Consider the following 11,731-nt stretch of genomic DNA (forward strand, 5'->3'; position numbering starts at 1 on the left):
TATATATAATGATTTAATTAGGTAAATAACTCTATTTATTTACTATTTCTCATGTTTAAATATTATTAAAAAAAATTCTAATCGATTTAAGTGGAATAACAATGTTTCAGATACAAGCTTGAATTGTAAGTTGGTGAGACAATAAAAATTGTAAATTTGTGTATTGTTTGACAAAAAAATAAAACAGAGGTTTTAAATCAAGATCAACTACCCGCAACTCTCCAATATGAAAGAAGAGGTAAGAATGGTAGAAATTTTACTTGTCAAATTAAATGAAATTGATTGTGTTAGATTGAAAATTGATGTTTTCTCTCTTTTGAGACCATATAAAATATTTAAATGAAATAAGCTTTTTTTTTTTCATCATGTCTAGATTATATATAATCATTTTTATCTTAAAAAAAATTCTTTATAATAAATTTACGTTCTCATAAAATTTTACCATATATATTTTCTATTTTCTCAAGAAGACCTATATCATTGTTACAAACATATCTAAGAAGATGGGCTTAATTTACAATAGCAAAAAAAACAAAATTGAGCCTTGCAAGCATCTATGCACTAAATAAATTTCTAGACTTACAAGACTAAATTATAATTAATTGAATGTTTATGTTCCCAATCTGGATATCTCTCTTTTTTCTTCTTTTTTCTTTTCCCAAAATATGTATAGATTCAAAAAATTGAAGCCATCAAAAAGAGAAATATAGATTTTATAGAAACTTAAGACATTAGGACTATAACCAAAAAAGGAAAAATGTTGGGTTCAAGTGGCCGTAAAGATTTAAAATATACTAAAAAAAAGTAATTTGTTAATTACTAATGTAATTTCAAGATAAGAGTAATCCTATAAACACAAACTATTTTACAATATTTTTACAAACTGCTGATGTAATTTTAGTATTTTCCAAATAGTTATTGTAAGTAAAAATATGATGTTAGTGATCAACAAAGAGTCAAAGGCTTGGTTTTATCTATATATCATATCATATATTATTATTATATAATAAAAGTTGGGTTTAGATGCCATGGTTGTACCAAATGGCTTCACCAAAATGCAGAAATTTTTATAGAAAATGTGCAAACTACTGGACTAATATGCCGGTGAGATTGTTTTGATAGTTATTATACCGATACAATTTGTTCATTTTCTTATTATAATAATTATTTATTTTGTTATTATTTATAAGATAAAATATATTATATCCTATAAATAGATTTTAAAAAGAAAACATTTATATAAAAAAAAAGTCTAATGCATCTTAAAATGCAGCAACGTATACTACACTAAAAAGTAGGTCTAATGAATTCAATAATTTATTTTTTAGTTAGTTTACTTTTTAGATTGATTTTGCAAAATTGTCATTACTTTAAATTTTTTTTAATAATTTAGATTGTTCTTAATTACTGAATTGAGGTTTCCACTTAAATATGATTTCAATTATTATTTTGGATAATTTTTAATTATTAAATTTAAGGTTTTTCTATTTAAATATACGTTGGTGATTAATTGAGTCTTAAGCTCAATATATATATATATATATATGTATTTTATGATACCTTAGTTTCACACAATATGCATTAATTATATAACTTAAAAATAAAATATTCATTTATTTTTATTATCTATTCTATTATCTAATTTTAAATAAATTAATTTAAAAAAAACCATTTTCATATGAATTTTAAATAAACCATGCATCGCTAGGGCATAATACTAGTATATTTTTAAAGTTGCATAACAGGAAAAAGAAAAAGTAAATATAAAAAAATCAAAAGAAAAACCTTTTTTTTTTCACTAAACGGCAACTCGTTTCATAATTGATATTCAACGAAGAGTTATTGCCACGTCACCATCTTCCTCTAAAAATTAAATTCGTTCTTGAGTCGAGTCGAGCTCGTTATTATTACTTCGATTGCTAAGAAGAAACTCTCAGTCTCTCAACCACCTCTCTTTGCTCCAGATCGATTCGAGTTCGAGGTAAGCTCTTTCTCAGATCAAATCTCAGCCGTCTCTCTCTCTTTTATTTCTCCATTTCTCACTTCAATTTCTCTCTCTGTTTGGTTCCCGAGAATTCGAGAGAAAACATTAGAAAAAAAATAAAAGTGAGAAAGCCGAAATTCTCTGTTTGGTTACTTTTTAGAATAAGCTCAGACTCTGATTTAGCTTCTGTTGGAGTGAGATTTCCTCAAACTCAGATCTAAGACTCCATTTTTTTTATTTGTTTCGTTAGTGATTGAATTAGTTTCTAGTGATTCTTTCTGTGATTTTTTTTTTTTTTTGTTACATGTGAATTTAGATTTTCAGATCTGAGATTGGCGTTGCATAGATCTCTTAAATATGTGTTAGGCTTTGTTTGTTTCCTAGGAAAATTTCTTTCATTGAGGCTCTGTATATGGAAATTGTACTGTGAGTCTAAGATCCCATTACCTGAAAATTGCAATGTTGCAATTCTCTGAAGATTGTGAATAGTTGCACAGTACTCTGGGTTTGATTTGGAATTCTCAATTTGGTGTGTTGTGAAATCTGTTTCATTTGTGGGTTTATGGAATTGTATTATTTGTAATAAATTCAATGATGAATAAAGAATTAGACAGCGGAATTGGAATTGGAATGTGGGTTTCAATTCCAATTCAAAAATGGTTGAGTTGTGTGTGTGTGTGTGTGTGTGTTTCATTATATTATTTGGGTTATTCTTGGTTGAACTTCTTATTTATGGTGTAAACTGGATTTTTCATTTTGTAGGTGCTCGATATAACCTTTATCGCTGCCTTTTTCAATTGGTGGTTGCTGGTTCTTATTTCTCAATAAATCAAGATGGTAAAGGCTTTGACCTCTGTTGGTGTACTTTTCTCATATACTGTATATCTCATTGAATCTAGAAACTTTTGCTTGCATTGTATTATTTGGTCCATGTATTGGAATTGATACATTCGAGATTATGCAAGATTATACATGAAAGATCCTTTTTTGGCTCTCTTTTTTGCTAGTTTTTTCCTTATCTTACGTGTGTTCTGAACGAAATTGTTGGGTTTGAAATTAGTCATTTACAATAATTCAGTACTTGTTATGAGTCAAATCTCTTTACAGAACATTTCATTGGCGCTTTCTTGAATGGTGTTGAATTTTTGAATACCTGAATCTTGATGTTAATAAATATTTGTGTTGCCACAAATTATGCATGATCTTTAATGTCATGATCGATTGATAGTTGTGTGAGTTCATATGGTAATATGTGATCTGGATTTATCAAAGAAGTAATGAAAAATTCATGATATACTGATAAAGGATACTTGAATGTTTTATTTAACTAAAGTAGCCTTTGCTGTTACCAAAAAAATATATACTTTTTTATTTTGTTAAAATTTTATATGCAAGTTTTGTCCCCTAGGAGAGGGGGGAGGGGAAATTTGAATCAGTGACATTAGATTGATATTACTACCAGAATTGCAAGTGGTTGATTAAGTGTGCTATATCTGGCCCTTATACAAACTCGAGATATTATCGATAAATAAACAGATTGAATGTGTATATATATAATATTCAAGTTAGACATACTGTGTACGAAGGAAGGATGTCCAATTTTCTTTACTGCACTTTATATGTACAAATGAAATGCTCTATTTCCTTTATTGAAAATAAAAGGCAAAGACCACGTTACTGCAGTTTTTATATTTTAAGCTTTCTCTATCCCAAGATATTAGCTTTTATCATTTATATCAACTATGTTCCAACATGGAGTGAGAAGTCATGAACTTGCTCTAATATGAGAAGTAGCCTGCTGTTATTTTGTCTTCTTAAAGCATTCTGCAAGACTGTTTATTCAGGACTGGACCCAGCTTGGCTGCTGTTTAATTCATTTTTGCCACATTATTTTATTTATTTTTCGAATCTTATAATCTTAATGTATAACCTGTAGGAATTTTTTGATTTCTTTACTTGTTTAATTGGTTGTGATAGTGCTTCTAAATCACCTTTTATCTGTGATATAGGTTGTTCTGGCTGCTTCCATTGTAGGCAAGTCTGGGAAAGGTGAGTCTTTACTTGTTACTTACACTTAACACTTTTTTTTTGTACTTAACCAAAAAAAAAAAAAAAACTCATAAATTATGTTATGTTTTTTTTTTTTTTCATTTTATTTTATGACACTTTAAATATACATCTCCCCAATCATTCACATTGAATTATAATGTTTCTATGATGCATCTCATGAAACATTAGTAGAAGTAGTAAAAAAGGACATGACAATTAAGGAAGTATGCTTTGCGACGTGCAACTAATCTGAGTGAATTTCTCCTACGTCATAAAAAAAAAAAAAAAATTAAGTAAGTAACCGAGAGTATAACTTTGGACAAAATAGAATGGTAGAAAAGAATACATGTGATTAACCCTGATTAGCCTACTGAGCATTTATCTTTCTACTTTTATTTTATTAATGTTTATTCTTACATAATTTTATTTTTTGGCAGTGCTGGTTTCTAGGCAGTTTGTGGATATGTCTCGTATTAGAATTGAGGGCCTTCTTGCAGCTTTTCCCAAGTTGGTAGGAACAGGAAAACAGCATACATATATTGAGACAGAAAATGTGCGCTATGTGTACCAGCCCATTGAGGCTTTGTACTTGCTGCTTGTGACAAACAAACAGAGCAACATCCTTGAAGACTTGGAGACTTTGAGGATGCTCTCTAAGCTTGTATCCTTTTCTTGACAGTTTATTATTATCTTTCAATTTCGTAAAATTAAACTTGTTTGTTTGTTTTATTTTTATTTATTTTATTTATTTTTTAATTCTAAGATTACTTTCATCATTGCATGGATGTAGGGATTTGCTTCTCTTGATCCTTTTTTGTGCCTGGCATGTTCATACCTCTCATTCCTTTACACGTGTGTGATGCATACCTTTTTTTTTTCCCCTTCATTTTAGGGACTGTTAGTTTCATCAATATAATTTGGCCCTTTCCCTATGGTTGCATTGATAGGCCACCCATAGAAACCTAAACTTTCTAGATTGCCCCTAACATGAATATACAATATTTGAAATCATAAACAAATCTGTATCAGGGGAAAACTATCTTAGAGAAAAATAATGATATTCTGAGACTATTAATTACACTAGACCATTAGAGATCCTAAATGGTCCTTAATTGAATTTAGACCATTATTCTAGACTTATTTTCTCCCTGCATTTTATTTCCCTTGAGCCTTGTGTATTTTCATCTCTTCCGGCATGCCACAGAAACTTCACTTCCAATTTTTACAATTTCAGTGAGGTTTCTGTGGCATGCTGATTGCTTTTTAAGAAATTTACATCTGAGATGCTAATAAAATAGATTGATGTAAAAAATGTTGACAGAGGAATTGAGATAATTCCTTAAAAATATTTAGGTACCTGAATATTCTTATTCTCTAGATGAAGAGGGTATATGCAAGACAGCTTTTGAGCTGATTTTTGCTTTTGATGAAGTCATCTCTCTTGGGCACAAGGAAAATGTAACTGTTGCACAGGTTAAGCAGTATTGTGAGATGGAGAGTCATGAAGAGAAGTTGCACAAGCTGGTATTGCAGAGCAAGATTAATGAAACTAAGGATGTTATGAAGCGCAAAGCCAATGAGATTGACAAAAGCAAGGTAGGTTTTTGTCCTAATTATCTTCCTTCTATTAATTTCCTTTTTTGATTAGATCTGTCCCTTATAAGATTCTTGTACATATTCTGCAGATTGAGAAGGGCAGAGGTGATAAGGGAGGGTTTATGTCTTTACAGTCGATGGGCTCTGGAAGGATTGAGAATAACTTTAGTGATATGAGCATATCTGGCGGTGGTGGTGGTGGTTTTGGAAGTGGTTCTGGGTTTGGATTGAGCACTGATATTGAATCCTTTTCTACTAAGTCAAAAGGTTTGTGCTTATTTGTCTGCATGAATTCTACAAAAATGCCCCACTTTTTATCAGTTGCGGATGGTGTTGATGTGTGGTACATGCTTAAGTTTGTGTGGGTCACCTATTAGTATATGTTGTAAACAAGTAGTTCATACTTTGTTCATCTAAAATGTTAGGTATGCATTAACCTCTAGAAGCAAGGATTTTGATCCAAGTACATTTTTTCACCGTGATCTTAATGTTTCCATTGGCTTCTCTTTGTGATCTTAGGTCTACCTTTTCTGGAATCTTTTTTATCATTATTTTTTTTAGGTTGGATGCATATTTATGAGTTTAATTAGAATACTTCTGACAATGTCTTCCCCAATCCTTAGGCCGTCCACCTTCATCAGCAACTGCTCCTCCAAAAGGTTTTGGCATGCAGCTTGGTAAATCTCAAAAGACAAACCAGTTCTTGGAATCTTTGAAAGCAGAAGGCGAAGTCATTCTCGAGGATGTGCAGCCGAAAGCTAGTCAGTCCAGATCAGCTGCTCCACCACTAACTGATCCCATCACTTTGACTGTTGAGGAGAAACTCAATGTGACACTGAAACGAGATGGTGGAGTCAGTAACTTTGATGTGCAGGGAACATTGGGACTCCAAATTCTTAACCAAGAAGATGGGCATATCCAAGTTCAGGTACTCTGTGTGTGTGTGTCTGTCTCAGTGTTTGTGTGTTTATGGATGCCTGTGTTCATTATCTTAGCGTTCTGTTACTGTAATATTATTGTTTGAACAAAGTTTGGCTCCAAAAATGTTTGGAGCTGTATTCTCCAACCCATTATGTGGCGATTTATAAGTCTATTTATGTGTATGTTTGGAGCTGTTTTAGTCACATGTTAATGAGTCATGTGACTAAAATTACAAATGGATGGTCTCTTCAATAGCTACATAGTGGGTTGGGAAAAAAATAGCTCCAAACATGTTTTGAGCCAAATGTTTTCCTTATTGTTTATATTGAAATTAACTTAAGCATGAAACTTCCTCAAATGACTAAAAGTAGAAACAATCACCAGTAATAGGAAATTGGGTATACTTTTGGTTTGTATTTTAAACACTATATGGTCCTTATCATGAGAAACTTCTATAGTTGCATTTTATTTCCAGATGTTAATTTGTAATGTGTTTTCTGCTATATCTGTTTTAAGAATCTGTTTCTGGTGCATTATGTGAACAAGCAGTGGTTGGCATTACACTTTTTCTTCATTGCATTTATGTTTTTTCATGCCTTATTTTACAGATTGAAACTGGTGGGAATCCAGGCATCCTTTTCAAAACGCATCCTAATATGAACAAAGAATTATTTTCCAATGAAAATATTTTAGGCCTTAAGGACCCCAATAGGCCTTTCCCCACTGGTCAGAGTGGTGATGCAGGAGGTGTTGGTCTTTTGAAGTGGAGAATGCAAACCACAGATGAGTCGATTGTGCCATTGACGAGTGGGTTCAAATCTTACACTTTTCATCTTCTCTGTGTATTATTTGTGTTGTATGCTTTAAATGTTTACATGAATCGGTGTATGTTGCAGTCAACTGCTGGCCCTCTGTTTCTGGAAATGAAACTTATGTCAGCATTGAATATGAAGCTTCATCAGTGTTTGATCTGCGAAACGTTGTGATCTCGGTACCTCTTCCAGCTCTTCGAGAAGCACCTAATGTCAGACAGGTTGATGGTGAATGGAGGTGAGAAATTCAATTTTTTTTAATAGATTATATTCTAGTTTATAAATAATTGTCGAGGGTTACTATAACTTATAGGTTATGGATTCCTTGACTAAAGGTTTCGTTGTCATCTAGTATTATGCGATGTGTGCCATGAGTTTGAATGCTATGAAATACTTGTAGGTTTTACAAGAATGTTCAAAATTCATAATTATGGTAGCAGAGATTTGATTGACATGAAATATCGTCCAATGCCAAAATCTTCTTTTGTTACATCAGATTGAGAAAATATTGTTAAAATTGTATAATTTTTTAATCATTAGGTGGGTTCAAAACATTGTAACATATTATTTTCCTTTCCTTTATCTCCTATAATTACTTTTTGTATTTCTTTAAATGAAGCATCATGTATTCACCGCATTTGACTTGCAGGTATGACTCAAGAAATTCCATTTTGGAATGGTCCGTACTTCTTATTGATGACTCAAACCGCAGGTCTGTAAACCTCGGATGCCTTTCTTCTCTTCAAAACTTCCCATGTTATTAAAAAAAATCCATGTTATGGATATCTTATATACTGGTACTTATGGTTTGTTCTATCTCATTATTGAATCATTGACAGTGGATCGATGGAATTTGTCGTTCCCCCAGCAGATTCATCTGTGTTTTTCCCCATTTCTGTGCAATTCTCAGCTACTAATACATTCAGTGACCTGAAGGTTTGCCTTTCCTTCTTATTTAATGTTCTGATTTGGTATGGTTTTAGTCATGGTCATTGCTACATCTGATCTTTTAGATTACCTTTTCTATTGGATCAATCTTAGTCAGTACATGCTGGTAGGCCTTTGTAAAAGTATTTTGTATATAATTCGTCTGGTTTTATTTCATGAATCTCTGGTCTGATGCAAATATAAGGTTGAACCTCTTCTGAACTCTCTGAGTGAAAATTAAAAGATTCAGTTTCTCTTTATCGAAGACCATTTTGCATCGGTGAAATTAGAACTATATGTAAATTCTTTGTTGCATGAAATTTCAACCTCAACATATATGTTCTTAATGAGTTTCTTGTAGATCTTTATTTTCAAAGGTGCCATTATGAGAAATGGCACCATTTGCGTGGATAACTTCGTTTTTTCATTTCTCTTTGAAGTACTATTTTGGGCAATAGATATGTACTTTTAGATGCTATTAAGGAAAAGTTGGAGCCATATCTCCACAAAGTGTCTATGTATATATGCTAGTGGTTTTCTTTTGATATGTTGATTTCATTACTTGCCCATCACCTATTCTTCTTTACATTTGAGGCCCTTTATGAACTTTTCAAATATAAATTCCTTGTGCAGGTTTTGAATGTCATCCCCATCAAGGGTGGAGCCCCTCCCAAGTTTGCTCAAAGAACACAGTTGATTACAGACAATTACCAAGTAGTGTGACAGGTTTTTATATGTTACTGGATTATGAGTATTTAAAAATGAATCAGCAGTTTTCTTCCATTTTTGTATCTTATTCTCTCAAAAAGTGAGATCTGTGATGCTGGACTTGTTATTTTCACTGATATGAACCTCATTCTTCTCAATTTAGGATGTTTATGTGGGTTCTTTCTGGTTCCTACTTTCTCGGTTGTTGTATATGTGCGACTCATTCTGCATTCCAATTCTGTCAAGTCCAGATTCTGTGAATCTATTTTTTGTTATACAGAGTGTTACAAACCTAAGCAATTTTGTCGAGTTCATCTCCAAATCTTTATTCTTCAAATTATTGTGCCTTCTTCCTTTGTTCAGCTTTGTCCTAAATTTGAATCCTTGTCTATTGCAGCTGACATACTGTGAGTACGATTGAACTAAATAAAAATGCACAAAAGTCGAAACATGGATCCATTCGTTGAATATTAATAATCCTCTTAAAAGAAAGTATTATCATATGTTACTATGAATGTCAACAATCGTTCTATCTACTTCTCAAAAGTAGTCGTGGTGTTTACATGTATGGGAAATAGAAAACCTAAATTACTCAAGTAGTTCATGAATAAGTTTGAGATTGTTCGACAAGAAAATGAACCAATCTGGAATATAATCTAGCTTGACAATGATTTTGAGCTTGATTTGTGTTTGAAATAAATATAAATGAACTAATCGTAAATTTTTAATGCTCGATTCAGTTTGACTTGTTTATAGCCTTATTCTTAGTACACCCAAAAAAGGGATTTTATTTCACAGAAATTTAAATGCTGTTATGTCATGTGCCCATTTATAACCAACAAATGATATACCCCAACACAGAAGGGTTGTTTGCAGTCTTTGGATCCATGGTCGTTTGTTTTTGTTGCTTAAAATGGCAAATGTTACGGTTCACAATGTAGCCTCTTAGCAATGTCTTATATTGCTATGAGGCCATCATAATTTCTAGCTTGCCTCCTTGGAATTTTGTTAGTCAAATGGAAATGGAAAGCCCACCGTTTTATATACAAAAACATCGAACTTTGTAAACCCAAATGTTTTGGACCAGCATGATTGTTTTCAGTAACTTCTAACATAAGTAAGTCAAGAAAGTTCTATTTTTCTTTTATTTTTTTGATGGGAAGAAATTTTTATTCATTAACGTTCTATTTGTATCAAAGTAAAATATTTCTTAAAATGGTTCTTAGAATGGTAAAACATGTCGCGTTACAAAATGTTTTATGATCCTATGAAAATAAAACATTTGTCTCGATATACATCATCCTTAATCCAACATGACAAGATAAAGAACCTATAGAAGGATTACATTGGCATCTCAATGTATACCCACTAAGCTCAAGCCGAATACTAAAATGTTTGTGATTTAAACCGAGCCCCCTCCAACATAACCTGACAATTTGTCTAGTGCTACTTCCTTCTTTGCTAATGGTGTTTCTCAATTAGAGTCATACCATGTGATCAACAATGATAGCTCCTTAATTGGGCATTCGAAATGAGTTAGGGGGAGAGGGGGGAGGGGGCATTCTCAACGTGTGTTAGCATAACTTTAGACTCTTAACCTTGTGTTTGGATAGAGAGAAATGGGGGAAGAAAAGAGGAGGGATATTAGGTAACTACTTGTACAAGTTGTACTCCTCTCCCCCATCTCCCTCCATTCCAAACATATAGGGATGTGTTAACTCTGACAATCAACTTAAAATTTGCATCAAGTAGAGATGAGTGCAGAAACCATGGTAAATTGGTATTAAGCAAAACACTTCAAATATTCTAATTGCATCTCTTGTTGGATGATTGCAAACAATCATTATCCACCCTCAACAAGTAGCGTTTCTCACGAAATTGAACTCTTGCACTTATCTTCGAGCAAAAATGGCCAATTTGCAAGAGAAAACTTTGTAATCAACGATAACATCTAAAGGGTGTTTGTATTTTGTTTAGTAACAATAGCCCTGGCATCACATGTTCTACTCTCAAATTTTTTTTTCTCTATTAGTGTTATTTATCAAATTCATTTATTAAATTCATGTTATACCAAGCAAGAATATACCAGCACATTTACTCAAACCTGACCTTGAAGAAAGTATCTCCTAAGCTCGTTTTATGGAATAGGTTACTCACAAGCATGTAAATTCCACATTTGTATGTCGCATAATTGTGAGATGCCCGTTCCATGAGCTAGCATATAGGATAATTTTCATTGCCCCTATGGCTGGACCAATCATTCTAAGATATAAGGTCATCAACTCCCAAGAAATAGGGGACAAAGTTTATAAACATTACACCAAATAGAATGCTTTTTTTTTTTTTTTTGAGAAATAATTACAACATTACACCAAATAGAATGTAAGTGATCTATTGTCATATACTCATATGGACTTTTTGATGATTTACCAAATTTTATATAAGAAAATCCTTATACCAAAAATAATTCCATTGCTTCATATCCATAAACTATTGCCTCAAAAAGTAAAGCCCTTATACATGGAGTTACGATATAAAAAGTGAAAGAGAAAACGATCGGTAGAAAAATTATCTTGTGGAGTAGTAAAGGCAGGTGAATCAAATAGTCTAGAATGACATCATATAGTAGTGATAAGATTGAATGTATTAGCCAATAGCCTTATAGCTCAAATGACTAGTATTTTTAATGAAGATATCTAGGTTTTAAATTTCTCTCTTCTATTGTAACTATCGA

The 11,731-nt window shown here is 32.1% G+C and overlaps 1 protein-coding gene across 1 annotated transcript; it reads left to right on the forward strand.

Moving 5' to 3' along the window:
• Window positions 1-1,884: 1,884 nt before the first annotated feature.
• LOC115969173 (coatomer subunit delta-like) lies at window positions 1,885-9,346 on the forward strand. The gene is made up of 12 exons (XM_031088755.1): window positions 1,885-1,981; window positions 2,747-2,821; window positions 3,994-4,033; window positions 4,471-4,694; window positions 5,387-5,629; window positions 5,719-5,896; window positions 6,253-6,557; window positions 7,159-7,357; window positions 7,447-7,600; window positions 8,012-8,074; window positions 8,202-8,298; window positions 8,923-9,346. Exons 2-12 carry the CDS (start codon window positions 2,819-2,821, stop codon window positions 9,010-9,012), a joined length of 1,596 nt encoding a protein of 531 aa, XP_030944615.1. The 5' UTR covers window positions 1,885-1,981; window positions 2,747-2,818; the 3' UTR covers window positions 9,013-9,346.
• The last annotated feature ends 2,385 nt before the right edge of the window (window positions 9,347-11,731 follow it).

The sequence above is a fragment of the Quercus lobata genome, chromosome 11, assembly GCF_001633185.2.
Source record: "Quercus lobata isolate SW786 chromosome 11, ValleyOak3.0 Primary Assembly, whole genome shotgun sequence".
Taxonomy (NCBI): Eukaryota; Viridiplantae; Streptophyta; class Magnoliopsida; order Fagales; family Fagaceae; genus Quercus; species Quercus lobata.

Excerpts from the sequence above, each read along its gene's own strand:
- LOC115969173 (XM_031088755.1), top strand. Across the intron at positions 4,695-5,386 it reads TGAGGATGCTCTCTAAGCTT|GTACCTGAATATTCTTATTC; the intron begins GTATCCTTTTCT and ends AAAAATATTTAG. Across the intron at positions 8,299-8,922 it reads ATACATTCAGTGACCTGAAG|GTTTTGAATGTCATCCCCAT; the intron begins GTTTGCCTTTCC and ends TTCCTTGTGCAG.